This window comes from Colossoma macropomum, unplaced genomic scaffold (genome assembly GCF_904425465.1).
Source record: "Colossoma macropomum unplaced genomic scaffold, Colossoma_macropomum, whole genome shotgun sequence".
NCBI lineage: Eukaryota > Metazoa > Chordata > Actinopteri > Characiformes > Serrasalmidae > Colossoma > Colossoma macropomum.
The window spans coordinates 15,858,662-15,878,759 of NW_023494784.1; the positions used below are offsets into that span (position 1 = coordinate 15,858,662).

The following is a 20,098-nucleotide window of genomic DNA, read 5'->3' on the forward strand; positions in this document are numbered from 1 at the left end:
CAATACCTTTTGGAAAATGTTTAAACTGGGGAGAAATTAAATCTACAGCAAGATAATGAACCCAAGCACACCAATAAGATTAAGACATACATATATATATATATGAGGAATTATGAGGAATTACCACATATAGGTGTTTACGTACTGTACACATAATAGACATAAATGTGTATATGATCCCACATTCTAAAATTGTCTAAAAACATGCCTGTACTTGTGTGTATGTGTGCACACTTTATAGACTGCTTTGCAAAATGACAAACACTTGCCACATTGTACTCGCGCGCATGCACACAATCATGTTACTCTTGATCTGTTAAAGGGCTTTATTTGAATAAGTGGTGAACCCCAGAGACTATCTGTTATTATTGTTTGCATATTGGAACCTTCCTATTGCTCTTCATCCTGCTCTCACGTCAGGGCCGCATCTGATGTCTTTGTTCCTCTTTTGCACTCACACTTCCCCTGCTGTATGACTTACGGTCAGGTCCATAAGTATTTGGAAAGTGACACAATTTTTTTAATTTTGCTTCTGTACATTGGATTAGAGTTTAATTAAAGCTGAAGTGTAGACTTTCAGCTTTAATTCAACTCTAATGCAACAAAAATATTGCGTTTAGATATTACTGCCATTTTTTACATAGTCCCTCCATTTTCATAGGCTCAAAAGTAATTGAACAATTGGCTGATAAGCAGTTTTACGGCCAGTTGTGACCTTTTCCCTCATTATTTCATGGCAAATCAAGGAGATAAAAGGTCTAGAGTTGACTCCAAGTGGTGAATATGCATTTGCTAGCTGTTCATCGGAACTAGGCGTTGCTCGAAAACATCTAATAAGCCTGCACAATCCCAACAAGATTTTTTTACAAATGAATCCAAGATTAACTTGTACCAGAATGATGAAAAGAGAAGAATATGGAGAAGGATATGGAGAAGCTCATGATCCAAACCATACCACATTATCTGTGAAACATGGTGGAGGCAGTATTACAGCATAAGCATATATGGCTGCCAGTGGAACTGGGTCACTGGTGTTTGTTGATGATGTGACTGCTCATAGAAGCAGCAGGATGAAAGTGTATATAGCTATACTTTCTGCTTAGATTCAGTCAAATGCTGAAAAACTGATAGGACAACGCTTCACAGTGCAGATGGATAATGACCCAAAACATACTGCGAAAGCAACCCAAGACCTTCTTAAAGCAAATAAATAGTTCTTAAATGGCTGATTCAGTTGCCTGAAATCAACCCAATTGAGCCTGATTTTGACTTACTGAAGACAAAACTGTAGGCAGAACGTCCCACAAACAAGCAGCGACTGAAGGCAGCTGCAGTAAAGACTCGGCGAAGCATCTCAAGTGAGGAAACTCAGCATTTGGTAATGTCCATGGGTTCCAGACTTCAGGCAGTCATTGACTGAGTGTGTGTGTGTGTGTGTGTGTGCGCATGCAGGTGCCTAGAGTTCCTCCTGACGAGTGGAGCCACTGCCGCACTGAAGGATAAGCAGGGTTACAGTTCTGTTCACTACGCTGCTGCCTATGGCCACAGACACTGCCTGGAGCTGGTGAGACACACACACACACACACACACACACACACACACACACACACACACACATACATCAAACGTCATGACAACTTGATTGAAAAATTAAACTATTTCAATTAAATTTACATTCTCGATTAATTGTCTTTATAATTCTAAACATTTGTTCATTTTGCTCATTTATACTCTTTACGTACGAAAAAGAACACATCCGTTCCAAATGATGTCAATGGCCACATATTTTGCATGAGCTATTGGCTACACTGCCCCCTTGGCTTCCATTGGTACTGTGCTGTTTCATCTGTATCCGGAAGCTTTCAGAGAACCTGCACAAATACCATGAAAGAACGCAGAGTACAGGCCGAAGGGTCCTTCTGTATCTGTATTTAACGCTGAGCATAAATGAGTCTTGAAGCTGTGCTCAGCAGTCTGAACATTCTCCACAAGGGGGAGCTACTAGCACTTAAGACGCTTTACATACAGCGGTGGGTTTCAACCTGTGGGCTTTGACTCCCAGTGTGCTATGGTGGTACTGCTGGGCAGTGGTGATTCTAGAGAATTTCATTAGAGGTAGCAGAGAGTAGCAAGGTGACAGTATGAATGTACAATGGGGTTAGGGATGGGAGTCTAGGGTGCTTTCAAGGAGCCGTTGGAGGGTGTGTAGGCGATGTCAGTTCCACTATTCGCCGAACCTACTCACTAAGAGAAAGTGCAAGAAAGGGGCAGAGTGCTGGAGTAGTGGGCAGAATGTTGCTCAGAATGAGAATGTGCTAGGGGGGGTGTTGTAGGTGGGGATTAATGAGTGAATGGAGCAAACAACTCTCCTCTTAAAGGCGCAAACACCCACGTCAAAGCAAGGTGGAAGCCAGTGACCCAACTGAAATTTTGGGGTAGCCAGTCAAATTTCAGGAGGGCGTTAGCCATCACGGCCAACCCTTTAGAGGTGTGCATGCTGCTAGTCAGCTGTTTGCAGTCTTTTTTTAAATTAATTAATTTATTTTTAAAACCACAAAGCTTAACAATATACAGACATTCAACCAAATCAGTACTTTTAATACATTATATTAATGGTGTGATAATTATTTGCAAAAATAAAACATCAAAAGTGCCTAAATATTTAACTCGAGGTCATTAATTGGTCTATCAAAAAGCATGAGCAGTGTAACTGACAACTAGCTATATATGTTTACATTTTCAGTGCAAATTGACGCAAAAGGTTTTGCATTTGGGTTGAATGAAATTCATCCATCATAGATAAATGACTGCATGATTATACAGTTAAATAAAATACAGAAGGCTACATTGATACTTTAGTTATATTTGCTTGAATTTGAAACATTTGGGCTGGTTAAAACTTCTTGTGGGCCGCAAAAAATTTGTGGCGTGTTGTGTGGGGCATGATATGCAAAAGGTTGGGAACCCAAGAGTGTTCAGATACGCTGTTTATTAGATATTGGGTCTGATGGGATTTTGCTGACATGGATAACAGCTATGATATGGTAGACATACTGCATCCTATATGAATCAGCTAAATTGGCTAGCTATGCGTTTATTTCTGTGTTTTCCATTTTCCAGTCTCAGTCCCTCAGTAACACTGACCGAAGTCAGAGCCAAACAAATTAACTTGTATTTCCCTTTATCTAAATCTATAAATTTCTCTTGACTAAGTCTTTCAATAAATGGAGAGGCTTGTGCAATTGTAACTGGGGCTTCAGTTCTTAGTGTGGAACCTTTAGTTACATAGGTACGACATTTTTTGTATGTATCATATATCTTGTATCTTATATAATCGTGTATCATGATTTGTATGATGTTGATTGTTAGTGGTAGTGGTAGGTTCGTTTCATATCTCTGTTCTTTATTTTCTAGTAATGATCATTTTTATTAGGTATTTTCAAAAAGACAATTACAATTTCTGTTCTGGGTTGATGGCTTTGTGTTGATTTCTATCCCTTGGTTTTGTTATCATGTTAAAGAGGTGGCACTCGGCTTTAAAATTAAATTAACTTATATTTGTTTTTCCCTTTGGTTTTACTATAAAGGAATCCACAAGAGTGTTCTAGAAATTATATTTGGGTCTAAAGGGTTAAAAAATATTAATCACCAAGGCAATTGATTATTTGATCACCAATATAACCAATAATGACAACCTTAATCACCTTGTCACGAACTTTGCTGATGTACATGTCTGAAATGTCTCTTTTTAGTGCTTTATAGTGTCATGTTAAACTGCTCCCTCTGCTGGTCATTTCTAAGAACTAGTCTGTATTTTCAAGATCTACTTTGCATTTGCATTCACTGGGCATTGATTCATTGAGAGTTTTTTTTGTTGTTGTTGAAGCTCTTGGAAAGAGAAGACAACCATCAGGATGAGACGGAGAGTTCCAGCACTCGGAGTCCGCTGCATCTAGCCGTGAGTCATGCCAGGCTCACAGTAACACAACTCATATCACACATTGATAGAAATCCTTATTGCTTCCTACGTCATCAGCTCATGCCTAAGCCAAAGCCAATTACATGTTAATCCCAAAGAACACGATGTGATGTCAGGTGGTCTTCACTAGAACCTGTACCTCTATCTAAATGCTCACACTCGACTGATAGAAATAGCACATCATAAAGCTGCATAACATGAAATCATGAACAGTATCAAAAGAACTTTGAACTACATGACTAGCAAAACTTTCCAAGCTTTCAGTGTTGCAGTATATGTTATTGGTAACCCTAACCCTTTTTAATGCTGTAAGGTATGATTCATTATATGAAATCATTTTTTATGACATTTTTAGTTTTTCTGTAATATTCCATTAAAATTTAATGACTTTGACTGTCTCTGAAACTATCGTTTTACGTCACTGTGCACCATTGGGTGAAGAAAAATAATATTAACCAATTAAATCAATTTTCATCTCTACCTGCCACCACCCCCACCTATTACCAAGTATCAAAAAAAAGAGCTAGCTCAGAGGCCTACCTCATACTTGTTTCACTCAGAAACAGGCATATTTTTACTGTTATCGAAATATGAGTTTCCCATTGTTAAGAGCTGTGATGACAGAGCAGGTCAAATTACCACACGTACACATAACCTGCGTTGCATAATTAGATTAGTGGGAACACAGTATTAGAAGCCCAACAAGTGCTTTCGTGTGCTGGGCTTGAAGAAGCGAGTTTTCCCGCATGAAAAAATTATTAAACATAATTATAATAAAAGATGATCACTTTTCATATTGTCATTGAGAAGTGAACGAGGTTTTACAGACGTTTGGTGATTAATTCACAGTGGAGGTGATAGGAACCAGAGGTTGCAATGTCCATAGTGTAAACAGCCTTTTTTTAATTTCTAAAATGACCAATGAACCTACTGAGTGTTATATGTAATGTTGATAATGGTAAAGATGAATCTGAAGAAATACGTTTTTGCCTTGCGTGTATTTCTCCATCATGAATGTATTTTAATTAATATGTTTTAGAACAGAACCTTGTCTAAAAACTAACCATTGCATGTAATAACTTTCTGTGAGGGAGCTTTTAGAGGCATTAAACACTCTAAGAATCATTGGAATTCCCTTTTAAGCATGGCTAGCTACAATCATGACAACACCACATTTGAAGTTGTACTGTAAAGTGCTGTAAACTGTATAATGTTCTGTGTCTGAATTCATGTGTATGTGTGTGTGTGTGTGTGTGTGTGTGTGTGTGTGTGTGTTGCAGGCGTATCATGGTCATGCAAAGGCTCTGGAGGTGTTGTTGCAGGGTCACTGCGAGGTGGATCAGGGGGATGAGGTGGGCCGCACTGCACTGGCATTGGCCGCCCTCAGGGGCCACACTGACTGTGCTCTGACCCTGCTGAACCACGGAGCATCACCACGCAGCAGAGACACCGCCCGTGGACGCACCCCCATCCACCTCGCAGGTAACACAGCGCCGCGTGATGAGCAGTTTGGCTATGATTTGCCAAATATCACCAGCGATAGAGAGGATGTTCTCTATTAAGTGTATGGTTCTCTCTATCTCACAGTGATGAATGGTCATACGTCGTGTGTGCGCCTCCTACTGGAAGACTCTGACAGTGCAGATCTGGTGGATGCAGCTGATTCTCAGGGACAGTGAGTGACCTTACACTAACTGTAATTTATTATGCTTAATTTAATTCATGTGGAGCAAACAATAGGTTTGTTAATTCACAGTAACTACATTACATTTGTAACAAGTTTTTCTTAACTGTGAACTATTTGATGATAAGGCAGTCTATCTCAATATGAAAATAGTACAACATAAATTTTAACTCAAAAGATTTGTGTATTAAATATGACTTTTTCATGAAAAGATATCAAAAGATTTTTTATTATTTTAACTTATATTTCAAAAAGAGAATGTTTCACTCACTAAACAGAAGAATGTTGTTTAGAATTAATAATGATGTTTTAACATAGGCTAATAAAAGAAAAAGGTTTTAATTTGGTAAAGTGTCTTTTATTTTTCTTATTATTTTTTGTTTCGTAGTTTTCCAGTACAAGCCAATGATAATATAAATGAAGCATTTCTGATGTTTAATTAATTATAAATGTTATGTAGTTGTTTTAATTTGTGGGTTGTTATTAATTGAAAGCTCAGATTATTGTTGTTTGCTGCTTGTTATTCCTTGAATCTATAGCTTTTTAAAGTTATGCAAACTCTCCCCTTGACACATTCCATGTTGGGGCTGGTTGGCACAAATGCACAACAGGAATTTAGCCATGAATTCACTAATTCCAGGAAGTATTTTCAAATGTTGTGTTTAGCTAAGATGCTCAGCTTTTATTCACTGCTAGTTTTTTAAAAACCAGCCCCGCTCTTCCCCTGAATCATTGAATCAACCAGATCATCTGTTATGTTGGCTGCACACAATAACACATTTTAAACCTTCACTGTTTTGTTTTTTATTCGTAACAGTGTATGATATTGTCATTGGGATATTCAGATGCCGTTTGTTAAAAAATACAGATATTTCAGTAGTAAAAATAGTTAAAATGGCCACCAGGTCTTCTTCTTGTTATTATTATTATTATTATTATTATTATTACTATTATTATATTATATTTATGTTATTATATTTCAATATATTTCATTTCATTTATCCTGTGTAAGCATGAAATTGAGAAATACTTTGTGTGTTTTAATGAGGACCCCCCTAATGCTGGCAGTGGTCGGGGGTCATGTAGATGCTGTGTCTTTGCTGTTGGAGCGAGAAGCCAGTGTGGACACAGCTGACCATCAGGGACTGACTGCACTTCACTTAGGGGTGGGTCCAATGAGTACTATTTTTGTGTGCATCCCCCCAACGCACTTATACACACACTCACACAGAGTGACTCAGAAGACGGCCCACGTGGAGGAGTCTTATGTCTGCAGACAATATTCACAACATTTCTATTTTGATACAGCCGCCAAGCGGTTTTATGGTGCCTCGCCTAAGGTGGTAAATTGTCTTTGTTTTTCTGTCTCTCTCTCTCTCTCTCTCTCTCTCTCTCTCTCTCTCTCTCTCTCTCTCTCTCTCTCTCTCTGTTTCTTTCACTTTCCCTCTCTCTCTCAGCTGCTGTGTGGGCAGGAGGAGTGTGTGCAGTGTTTGCTGGAACAGGAAGCCTCAGTGTTGTTGGGAGACTCCAGGGGCCGCACGGCTCTGCACCTTGCTGCCGCGAAGGGCCACGCGTCCTGGCTGAGCGAACTGCTGAGCATAGCCTGTGCTGAGCCACCCACACCGCCGCTACGAGACCACCAAGGATACACACCCCTACACTGGGCCTGCTACAACGGTCAGTCTTCTTATCCGCACGCAAGCATCAAGTAGCATCATAGTAGATTCAACTCTCCTGTCCATGAAATGTATGTTCTATATTGTACAACTACGTTAATTAGTAAATGAACAGCAATACTTACTTTATAACAATACACGTACTGTAACATCATGTTCCAAGAGCAGTGACACACCCAGAACAGTCCCATTTTATTTAACAAAGCTCTGTACAGACGACTTTTGAAATATACGTTTTAGCAAGTTCAACTAAAAAGAAACAAACACAAAGTGTTGTGAGTTGCATGAAGCTTGAAAGTTTGACTGTTCTATGCAAAAATAGTGAGTCACATTCAACACATTCAGTTTTTCACTGGTCAGGAACAAAGTTCTGGTCATATAAATTTGCATCTATATCTCTTCTGTAATAATTGTCATCCTTTGGGACAGCTCTCTGTAAAATCTGAGGATGTCGATAGGCAGTGGCCCCCAAAAACTATGTGGACACTTTAACCACTGGAAAACTTTAATGAAGTTCTTTAGGAAACTTTAGAAAATGTTTAACAAAATTATATTTGTTTTAAAGAAAAACACTTTAAGCACAACTGCTGGTAGACTCTTAGTGTGGAGAAAGCCTGGAGGTGAATTCCAGCCAGACTGCACTATGAGTACCATAAAGCACAGACGTGCAAAAGAGAAGTGAGCAAAGAAATAGCTCAACTGATGACAATCTGAACCAGCCGCCTTTTGAAAGTTTTAGAATCTAACACAACAAACTTAGTACATTTTAAGTATAGCACAAATGTCCAAATACATTTGGGACCACTGTATGTAGACTGTGCTAAGAGCAGGTTAACAAAGCAGTCTTTCAAACAGCTATCACATTATTGTTAGTGGGCTGGATAGTTAATTCACCATGTTTCATGTAAGGTTCAACCCACTGAAGTCACCATGTAACGCCAGCACTGAAGATTCTCTAACATTACAGACCCTCCTTAGTGCTGTCCAGGACTAGTGCTCATTTTCATGGGCAGGCCCAGAGAACCTCTCCAGTAGTAGAATCTTGAGACCTGACCAGACACACCAAAACTCCATGCTCATTTTCATCTTCCCTCTCTCAGTCACTGTTAGTTTGTTTCTGGAGAATAAGCTTACTGTCCTCTCCAGGCTGAGAGGAGCTTCAGTGGAGGCTCTGGTCTGGAACGCTCCAGTTCTCTGGTGAAAAGGGTTTCTGGAATTCTGTTTGGCAGTCAGGCTCAGCAAAAGTTCACTCTGAGCTGTACTGTGTCCTTCTGGAGGGGAGGCGTGCTAGCCCACCTGTTTGGCACAAAAGCAGGTCACAGTCCAGAAGATCTCTGTTCAGAACCAGCAAAACAACAGTGTGTGTTTTGGTGTGTGTTTTGTAGGTCATGATGGATGTGTGGAGGTGCTACTCGAACAGAAAGGCTGTCGGTGTTTTGATGGAAACCCCTTCACTCCTCTGCACTGTGCTGTGTATGTATTTAGTACTTTTTTAATTTCTCTTTTCATCGGGTCTTCATCTTCAGTGCTGTATCTCTCTGTCTTTTTATAGAGTGAATAACCACGAGTCCTGTGCCACTCTTCTGCTGGAAGCCATGGGCTCGGAGATAGTGACCTGCAAGGACTCCAAGGACAGGTATTGCTTTGAGTAGATTGATGAGCTTGTTAAGCCCCTTAAACGACAAACCCCTTCACACACACACACACACACACGTTTTCAAAGCAGCTTATCCTTCTGAGTTGTGGGGGGAGCTGGAGCCTATCCCAGCAATTAATGGGCGAAAGGCAGGAAACACCCTGGACAGATGCAGACCCCTTCAGCTTACTCAAAATGATTTACTCTAGAGCTTTAAATATAATAATATAATGAATTAATCAACTGATGAAAGTTTAAATCCTGATGTAATGAATTTATTCATCAAGCATCACTTTTAAACAATGTCTCAAATAATTTAGTGTAGAGAAACCTTCCATATTGCACTGTTCTCACGCTGGGTGGTGCAGATATACCTGTTTAAAGAGGAATTCCACTGATTTTTCTAATGTTCTGCCCAGGTCAGTTGGTGAGATGTAAACAAAGTCATTCTGAGAGGTTTGATGTGAAATGCTCCATTCCACAGAAACTTGGAGAGTGAATTGTTCACAGTGGTGGTAAACCAAGATTTTATTTACTATCCAAAACAACCAGTGAACCTACACGTCTTCTGAGTTTTTATACCATCCCCCACTGTGAAGAATCCACGCTGAATGACTTTGTTTTCATCTTAACCATTTAATTATGCAGAAATTTAAAAAAATCAGTGGAATTCCTCTTTAATCCTAATTTTTGGCTGAAATATATACATATAAATGCACTTGGCTGCGCTATAGAGCAAGGAGAAACACAGGTGTAAAGGCAGGGTAAAGTCTGGCAAGCTGTGCGAACCTGAACGTGATATTCAAACTGAGCCTAACGTGTATTCGGGAAATGTGTCTGAACCAGTAATGAGTAGTCAGGACCTGTCAGATTCAGAACGATGTGTCAAATAGTTGCAAAGTAGTTGCTGAATACATCAGATACTACATTAATATAATCTGTTTCAGGACACCTCTTCATGCGGCTTCGTTTGCCGGCCATGTGGACTGTGTCCAGCTGCTCCTGGCCCATGATGCTCCTGTGGATGCCTTGGACCAATCAGGGCGCAGTGCGCTCATGATGGCGGCGGAGAGAGGAGCAGTCGGAGTTGTAGGTAGGAAGCAGGTTCCTTTTCCACTCTTCTTGTTATACTCACTGATGTGAATGACGTATGTCAGATAATGTGTGTAATGACTGTAACACTTTGAACAGAGGCTCTTCTCACCAGCGCCAGTGCAGACCTGAGTTTGACTGATCAGAAAGGCAACACCGCGCTACATCTCGCTTGCAGTAATGTGAGTGTCCAGCAGAGGGGGCTTTAATTGTGAATATCTTACTCCGTTAAAAGCCCAGCGCCTTGTGAAGTCATCATTTATTTATATTCACCAAGTATACATTCTTTTTCAAGGCCTCTTAAACGTATACAATCTGTGCTACATGTACAGGGAAAGGAAGACTGTACTTTGTTCATTTTAGAGAAACTTCCAGATGCCACACTTGTCAGCGCCACAAATGCTGCACTCCAGACGTAAGTGTGTTTAAAACAATGCTTTAACAATAACAACAAAACAGAAGAGAATGATCCCTCCTGTGATTTTTTGCATTTCTGACATTAAATTCATATAAAACCAGTCTGACTGCAATTAGGAAGAGACAGAAATGGATTCAAGATTTCGTGTATTCTATATTGGATGTGTAAAGTAATATTTAAGACCTTAAAGAATTAGTGTGATTTTTTGAATTTATGTAACTTTTTACTTACCCCAAATGCAGCTGATCAGCCAAAACATGTTTAGTGTCCAAATTTTGCTTGTTTAGTTTAGAACTGGAGCTGCCAAGCTAATAGCGCTAACTAACATTGGAACAAAATTGCCACCAAAACTGATTCCACAAATATGTGCCACAATCTTCATATATTTGCATCAAATTATTTCGATAAGCTCTGTAAACTGGTAAAGTGGCATGGACAGACCTTGTGTACACATTTCAGCTAAATTTGGAATCATCATCCATGATGTTCTGCTTTTCTGTACAATTGTACCTTCAAAATCTGGCTGCAGGGCAGGGATGTGTTGTAAATAACACAAGTATGTAGTGTTAGCACAGTTATACCTAAGGCTTTGTCACAGTAACTAAGTTAGAAGTTGCATGTTGAATAACTGTAAACCTGTGATAAGGTGCTTTGTTCCATTTTGTAAAAACAGAACAAAGAAATCTGCGGGTAGTCTGGTACTTTCCCATTGACTTCCTGCTGATGCAGACACATGCAAACTGTGGTTTTTGGGAACAATATACTAGCAAGATTGACGTTCAAGTTACCCAGCAAAAATCTCCATATATGTGGTGATCATGTTTTTTCACTTGACAATTACACGGAAGCTCTCCAGCATGTTCTAAAATCTACAGCTGAAACAAGTACATGTTTTACAGACTTCAAAGAAGTGAAACCGAAGTGAGCACTGCTTACTTTTTCTTACTGTCAGGCCCTGTAGCAAAGAGGGCGAGGGTTACGTTGAGTTTCTGTTCGGCAGCATCTCATTTCATTGGTCCATTCCACCTTAAACGGTGTAGGAATTCTGACATTCTGACCTTCTGGTGTCACAGTATAACATCAAAAAATTTGAATAAGAAGCTAACTTCAGCTTCGTGCTAAGAGGTCTGCCATCCAACTGATGCTTTTTTTCATGGGTATAGTCAAGTTAGAGCATGTATGGTTCAGACTCATCAAAATGTGGTCCTCAAATTTGCGTTTGAAAATTGAATTGATTTTCTGCATACACTAGTATAGCTTCTCTATCTGGATTACCTTTGTGTTGTGAATTCTCTTAGCTCCTTCTTTGGTCGTCCTGCGCGGAATTATACATATAAATTGTGGTCAGGAAAAAGTGATTCCAGATATCCTGAATTGCTGCCCCCTCTTTAGGCTACTCTGAGAAGTTCTTTTGTTTTATAGTTCATAGTGAGTCATATTGGGTATCTGCTTTGGGAGACTATTGACTTGTAGTGCTTGTTAGCAATGTTAGTGTCATAGCTCCAGTTCTAAACTAAAGAAGCACCATTTTTGACACCAAACATGTCTTGGCAGATTGACTGTATTTGATTTGAGTGGAAAATCATGTAAATTTGATTTTTCAACAAACTTTTCCTTTAATATCAATAAATAATCTGAAAATACTGAGAACACATTGTAAGTCTTTTTTTCACTACTCTAAAGTGCTCTTAGTTTTATGTGCATTTAGTTAAACTGATATTCAGATAAAATGCTTATGTAATTCTGTGCAATGCAAACCATCTAAAAACATATTAAATAAATATATAATAAAACCTTATAACAGTATTAGAAGAAAGCGTTCTAAACTTTAATATATGTAATGAGATTGTATTCAGAGTAATTTTTGGCCATTTCTGTGTGACGATGCAAGCGCAGCTGTCATTCTTAAAAAAATAAGTAAAATAAAGCAGAAAATACGAAGTTACAAAGTTTTGTCATGATGAAGGTGATGTGTTGATTCTTGAATGAATCCTTTATTCATGTGCATGTGAACTGCACTTTGATCTGAGAGCAGTCTTGTTGTTCTGTCTGTCACAGTCCCCTCCACCTGGCTGCCCGCAGTGGTCTGAAGCAGACGGTGCAGGAGCTGTTGTCCCGCGGTGCCAGCGTGCAGGTTCTGGACGAGAACGGTGTGTGTCCAGCGCCGTAGCTGCATGCGGCCTGCTTCTCCATTGAGATTGAAACTGTAGGATGTGATTTCTGCAGCTTGTGTCTGCCTCTCTTTGTTCTCCAAAACTAAAAAGAAAGAAGTTTCTTCTCTTTTTATGGAGCCTTTTTTGCAGATTTGCAAAGCTTTCATGTACGTGTGTCCCCTTTTGCACCCCAAACCTGTCCCGTTTGTCTTGCTGGCTGTGTAATAATGGAATGCCTGCTCTTTCCCACCCACCTACCCACCTCCCCGCCACTGTCTTTTGTCCCACTGCCCTCTCTCTCTCTCTCTGCCTGTCTCTGCCTGTCTCTCGCCCCAGGTTTTACTCCCGCTCTGGCTTGCGCTCCTAGCAGAGAAGTGGCTGACTGCCTGGCTCTCATTCTGGCTACCATGATGCCTTTCTGCTCCCCTTGCAGCTCCGGAGCGCCCTCCCCAGGGGCCCTGCTGAGGTCCCTGCCCCACCAAGCCAAAAGCCCCCAGGGGCCACGGGGCCCTTCCAGCGAGGGCACCCCCACAGAGAATGACTCGGACTCAGAGACCTTTTGACCTCTGCCCTGCCTGGAGTCCTTCTTCTATAAGTTCTCGAAGCACTTAGCCTAGTGGACCTCACAGAAACTGTACAAAAAGTCCTCCGTTTCCATGTACAGAGGAGATCTTTAAGAGATTATGACGCATGATGTCTTGTTTATGCTTCTCGCAGCCACATGAATATGAAGCCTCGTACATTTTGCCATATTGGAGTGACTTTAGTTGGTGGCATTATGTTGCATTCCATTATACTCTAAGCTCTCACTTGGAAATATGTAATGAAGCGATCACCTAAATAGAAAGTCCCAGCCTGAAAACTAGGGCACAAACTTTCAGAATAGATAAGAAGTGATAAGAATAGTTTTGGAACAATGCAGCATTAATGTAGATCCTCTTAAAGGGGAATTCCACCAGTTTTTCCAAATTTTTGCATAATTTTATTGTTGAGATGTAAACAATGTCATTAAGAGAGGTTTGTGAACTGGTTAATTGTAGGGAAACTTACCAACCTGGATTTCTTTATAGTGGTGGTGATAGGAACCAGAGGTTGCAATGTTTTTAATGCAGATATATCCATGTTATTTACTTTAGAGGCATTAAAAGCTTCAGACGTCTGGTTCCTATCAGCACCACTTTGAACCCTTCAGAGAAGGCCTCATGATTTCCAGGAAGTAAAAAATACATGTCTAATTTTATTTCATTTTTAATCAATAGAATCATGCTTTAATTTAAACTCACAAATTAGCATTACTGTACTGCTCTTGTTTCAGTGTTTGGAAACAAAGGAGTTATATTGTTGAAACACCCTATGAAAAATTGGCCAATCGGGCATATTTTTCCTCCGTGGTATCTAGGTAGATAGCTAAGTGGCTAAACAAGCTCTTCTTCTATTGGTTAGGACTTCAAGAGCTAAAGAGAAGGCCTAAAATGTTAAAATAACAAAGTTATCATAATTGTCATAATTATCAGCATAATTGCAAAGTGACAAAGGAAACAGCCAATCCTGTTTTGAGTCCAAATTTATTAGAAAAAAACTCCTCCTTCCTTCTGGAAGTCCTAGATATGTCACTAACTGTGAATATGAGCAGCAATCTAATCAGTGGGTTGTTAGAAATGGGAAAACAGCAGCAGCACTGTACCAGGCCTCTCTACTGAGTCCCTGTGAAACTGCTACAGAGTTAAAGCATATGCTAATATGTCTGTCACCAGTTTAAAGTAAAACATGGAATGTCTTTAAGAAAGTTTAATTGACAGTGTTTAATGTAAAACTGCTAAGAAACATTCTTGTGAATCAACATTAACTTAGCGCTAACAAACTATTGGAATCCCATGGGGACACTAGCAGAAGTTAGCATTATTGGAGAGGTGGGTTTCTTTTCCTGAAATTTTGGCTGTGTTTTAAAATTTATGGCCCAAATTGAAGGCCCAGCTTTATTAGTCACAGTTCACCATTACTGTGAACAACTCTGACTTCTGACTTCTTAAGTTTCTCTAGAATGGAGCATTTCAAACCACTCTGAATGACTTTGTATAGATCTTGATTTAATTACCAGAAACTTTGAAAAATTAAAACCTTTTAAGCTGCTATAAAAACTTCAGTTTGCTGTCCCAAATAGAAGCTGTGAATGCACTTAAGCAGGACTTATCCAACTTCCAAGTACAATGGAATGCAGCCTTAATACCATCAAGTCCCAAAGAAAGTAGGAAAGACACTCCTGCAATACCTAACAAACTGTAGCAGCTGTTATTCGGCTACACTGCCACCTGCAGTGATGGAGTAGTAAAATGCATTGCTACATTGAACATGGAAATCCGTGCAACTTGAAGAGAACACGTTGGTCTTTCAGCAGAGCTCATTGGTGCGAAAAGCATAAATCAGCCTTAACAAGAAACTCGGTACACTTTCCTCTGTGCAGCACAGAGCGTTTTCTAAAGCCATTTTATAATTGCTTTTACTTAACCTGAACCATCCGTGGTGTAAATAATGTGTTTTTATTTTGATTTGACAGTTAAGGTTGCCAAATATTGACTCAGCATAACCACACTTAGGGTACACTGTATATAGGGTGGGTTCCGGTGTCTTAGCCTGTGGACCGTTTGTAAGCACAAACCCCATAGAAGCACAATGTCAAGTCTCACTTGTTACTAAACAGCAGGCACCTCACAAATCCTCACTTATGTAGGTCACTATTAGCTTGGATCAGGGACCAAATAATGTTTGACAAGAGACCGACAGGGAAATTGCATGTTACTGCCACAGTCAGGCTGAGGTTAAATATAAGTATATATGTATTCCTAAAGTATTTATATGCAAAAAAATAGAACTTCTTGTTGGAAGCACATTCAAAATCCAGTGTAATGTGTGGCTAGATGTCCAAAAGTATCCAGACACCTCTTCTAATTAGTGAATCTCCATAGAAAAGCACTGGCAATAGAATGGGACGCTCTGGAGCAGCCACAAATGAGCCTAAGATCACCATGCTCAGTGCCAAACTTTAGCTAGAGGGGTATAAAGACCCCCTGTGATAGGCTGTGGAGCAGTGGAGTTGCATTCTCTGGAGTGATGGAGCTCCATCCAATACCTTTGGGATGAGCTGCGTTTGTGATCCAGAACTAATCATACCAGAACATTCCTGACCTCACTAATGCTACTATGGCTGCAGATCCTCAGCAGTGTTCCAACATCTAACGTAAAGCCTTCCAAGAAGAGTAGAGACTGTTACTGTAGCAAAGGGGGACAAACTCACAATGAATACCCTTGATTAACGTCTGAGGAGTAGTTGTCTGCAAACTATTGGACATATAGTGCATGTGTAATTGAAGGCACATACCACAAGTACTTAAAACACTTTGCATTGGATTGTATTTGATAGGTGCGATGAAAAAAAGGCCTGTTAGGCCAATACTGTCTTATTTAATTGCAGGGTGCAGGAAAAAAGTGATGGTTTAAGAAAGTCTATAGTTAAGTCTAATGTTAGAGGGTTACCTAGGGGTGGGAATAATAATCTGTTCTAAGCTACATTGCAGTTTCTGTCTTCAGAGATTCTGCATTACTAAGAAAAAATAAACTTAACACTTTATTAGAAGACTGTCTACAAGAGGACTTCATAACACATGCAAAGGAATTGAATAACATTTATAGAGCATCGCTTGAATATTTATAAACGGCCAGTAATCGCAAAATGACAGATGTTTTGTGAAGCAAATGACATTGTAGTGAAAGAATTATACTGAAGTGACAGACATTTATTCCATTTATGACACTGGTATGAAGCATAATTGCAAAATAATTGAGGCCTAGTTAAGAACACCATATAGTAGTTCCAAATGTTTCTACTTGAATTAAAGTACAGTGTCTATTATGGAGACCTGTACGACTGCAGACATCAACAACTCACTCTGTATTTCTCGATTGCAGTAACACATCTCCTTAATAGATGTCGCTCATCAAAATAATACAATATCTAACAACTCAGTTTATGCTTTTGTTCTTTTGTGCTCAAGTAGAAATGCAGACAGAGAACTTCTGCTTTTAATGGAGTTAAATATTACGAATGCTATTTCTGCTTTCCTCAAGTTCAGGGATTTTGTAGGGGAATATTTATATACGTACAGCAAAATATGAATGAGAATGATCACTTTTGAATCTCTCAGAAGAATAGAAGTGGTATGTGGGTCTCATAACCCTGTGAATGGCCAGGCCTCACCGGCAGGCCCAAAGTTTTATTACACACTTTTATAGCCTAAGAATACCTCAACCAGTTTGCATCGAAGTCCCTGTAATAACTGAATAATAAGCCTTAGAATGTAATAAATCTGAGATTTTAAGGCCTCCGCCTTGTAAGATTCTGTCGTCTGGAATGTCGCTTGAGTTTAAGGCCCATTATGTCAATACAGTGTAATTTACCTCATAGAACATCTTATGAGATTGCAATTATTGGCATAAGCTGTTATAAATATTAACACTGCTTTATAAATGTTATTCAGTGCGTATGTATACATTATGAAGTGCCTATGTAGCCTTTAAATAAAGTGTTATCTAGGCCTGTCACAATTATTACAAGATTGGCTGATCAGTTATTTGAGATAATTGGAATTATTTAAGCTGACGGCACTTATTTTCCACAGTCATTAGAACGCACAATCATATTGTAATATAATGCATAATGTGAGCCTAAATTTTAACTGTGTGCTCTACCATGTTTGCTTGCTGAACATGTTTTTGCTCACATGTTCTCAGTCTCAAGAGAATAAAGTCAGCTTTGGTTGACGCTGTTGCGTACAGTACAGTGCAGAGTATCGTCTCTGGTTGCCTGTAAAGAGCTAGATAAGCAAGATGGCTTATTAGCCAGTTTAGCTGCTTTACACTTTTATAGCATAAAATCAGATAATTTAACTTTTAATAGCAATTATTTATACAGCAGTTAATCATCAGCCAGAATTTCCTGATTGTGACAGACCTAGTGTTACCAAATAAACACTATCGACTACATTGTTACAGTGTGATAAAATATTAGTTTTGCAGGGTGTAAGGTACATTCATATTCAAATTCAAGGACAAATACAGTTAAATATGTAGGCTATAGAAAACATAAATCAAAATGCATAAAGGTTTGTTTTATAATCACATCTTGGCACTCGTAAGCTGTTCCAAGAGATTCCCACCCCTAGTGGTGCCCTGTCACTTTTTGTAATCAGTTACACTGACAGTATTAGAGTAATTTCAGGTCTGGTCATGTCAGCTGAGCTAGGATGCACTTACACTTGAAAGGTGTTGATACGTGAATATTTAGCATGGAATGGTACTAAAATTTGTCTGCACTTACATGTATCATGGAGAAGGGCTGGTTAGGAGTTGAGCAAAGGACCATGAATAACCTTCCCCTTCTCCTGAAGACATTATTCTCCTCATGGTTTGCATTGGTATTTTTCTACCTACAGCTGTGATTCTCAAATCCAGTGGTGCAGGAGCCATCCTCACCTTCCAGAGACTGGGATTGAGAATCACTGGCCTATTCGGTTTCCTCGAAGAGTGACAGCAGGCGCACCCAGCTGTATTTATTCACCTTGAATCTCATTTACCTAAACTAAGATGAAATCGAGCAGATGGTACTAAATTTGTGGCCTTCAAAGAAGCAGCTGACAGAAATGAGACTGAAAAAATGGACTATAAAGAACCAAATTTTGAGCTTTTTTCCCACCTTTTTGTCTGTCATGTGCCAGTCTTTCAAGCTTGTCCAGTGCCTTGTTCTGTCTTTTTAAACTTTTGTTTTTAGTAATTTTTTAAAGGTTGGTTGGACTCTATGTGTCGGATGCTATGAAAATGTGAAAAGAAGTTGGGTGGTAGATTCTGTCAGCTTACTGTACTCCAGTGTTTTCACCGTGTCGAGGTGTGTGTATGTGTGCAATACATCTGCAGATGTCAAAGCCATTCGTAGCACGTACTGTAATCTGGCTCATGAGAATCTGTCATCAGTGAAGAGAAATCGCACACAAATATCATCTGAGAAAAGCACAAGGTTAACTTGTTTATATACTGTCGCTGTCCAAAGAAAACTATCAAAAATGGCAACTTTACAGGAGAGGGCAAAACCGCTCTTTACTTTTAATACAAGTTAATGTAAAATGTTTTATTCCAAGCAATTTTGAATCATTTCTGTTGGCCCATTCAGTATATATTTTTCACTGAATGTAAAGGACAGCTGGTGAGCTCAAATAAGATAGAAAACTGAATACAGACAAAAGTGGAGATACTTTTTTTTGGACAGTGATTACATTTATATGGATTGGGTAACTGGTGAAGTGAAAGATATAGAGAAATGAATTCTATCAGTATTATGCCAGACTAAAATTAATAAGCTTTGCCAATTGTGACAATCTTACAGTGTGCCACACATTCCTCATGCAGTATGAAATGCTGAAGGCTGTTGGTCAGCGAAGCTTTCTTTTCTATGAATTGTATAATTATAAAATGTTTTAACAAAGTAACGTGCCCTTTGCCTTTTTTTCATATTTTTCATTGTACTATAACGCTCTACTTTTAGAATGAATCCGAACGATAGGGTAGTCAGATATAGGGGTGGACCATATGACATCATTGATCATTACTGTCATAAATTATCATTGATATTGTCATTACTAAAAGGACCCATCTCATGGGAAACCATATTTCCCTCATTTTTAGAAATAAAGGAGTTTAAAGAAACATGTAAACATAGCTTCAAAACATACCATTCACTACACAGTTCATTAGATTCATATTTGGAAACCGTGCAGAAAAACAGTCCCTTTCATATTCACTGGGTCTGTGATGTCATGAGAACCAGGTCATTTACATAAATCCATCTATTCAGCCTGCAGCAGTTTAACCCCACCCAGTCATACTTAAGTCATAAGGGATGTTTGAGCTCTGAGTGCTTTTTGAATGAGGCTCAGTTAAAGCAGCCAATCAGGACAGAGCTCATTTATCTTAGATCAGTAACAAAAGCAGCCTGAGAGGTTGAAAAGTGATCTGATAAAAATCCATTTTTGGGACACACAACCACACAAATACAGTAAGTGGACAATTTACAATGTCTTTTTTTTTTGTTCCTTGTATGCAACTATTAAAGCACAAGCCTAACATGGCCAGTTTGGCTGATTCGCTATCCTGCTTCCTATCTGTCAATACATAGTAGCTCAAATAAACAAACAAACAAACAAACAAACAAACAACTGCCCTCTAAACTCATCAGAAGCTAGAACTTTTATTTTGTAGGACCCATGGTGTATCCGAAACTAGTTTTCTGCTTTGTTTTATTTACATGTATTTGCTTTAAGCAAACTGATGAAAACACCCAATTCACATTGTTGTGATGTAAACATATGGTTGTGAAAGCTAACAACTGTGAAAGAGGATGAATACTAATTTAAAA

General features: G+C 39.1%; 1 protein-coding gene across 2 annotated transcripts in view; it reads left to right on the forward strand.

Moving 5' to 3' along the window:
• ankrd44 (ankyrin repeat domain 44) overlaps window positions 1–15,656 on the forward strand; it is a 50,057-nt gene extending 34,401 nt beyond the window's left edge. Inside the window, exons 16-28 of one of the 2 annotated variants that reach the window (XM_036577524.1) lie at window positions 1,453–1,564; window positions 3,888–3,959; window positions 5,261–5,462; window positions 5,568–5,655; window positions 6,713–6,830; window positions 7,122–7,341; window positions 8,726–8,813; window positions 8,893–8,976; window positions 9,924–10,069; window positions 10,168–10,250; window positions 10,401–10,483; window positions 12,545–12,636; window positions 12,976–15,656. In XM_036577524.1, coding sequence (XP_036433417.1) covers window positions 1,453–1,564; window positions 3,888–3,959; window positions 5,261–5,462; window positions 5,568–5,655; window positions 6,713–6,830; window positions 7,122–7,341; window positions 8,726–8,813; window positions 8,893–8,976; window positions 9,924–10,069; window positions 10,168–10,250; window positions 10,401–10,483; window positions 12,545–12,636; window positions 12,976–13,202 — 1,615 coding nt within the window. In that variant the 3' untranslated portion in view covers window positions 13,203–15,656. The remainder of the gene's footprint in view (window positions 1–1,452; window positions 1,565–3,887; window positions 3,960–5,260; window positions 5,463–5,567; window positions 5,656–6,712; window positions 6,831–7,121; window positions 7,342–8,725; window positions 8,814–8,892; window positions 8,977–9,923; window positions 10,070–10,167; window positions 10,251–10,400; window positions 10,484–12,544; window positions 12,637–12,975) is intronic. The other variant, XM_036577604.1, reaches the window with a different exon arrangement.
• Window positions 15,657–20,098: the final 4,442 nt, after the last annotated feature.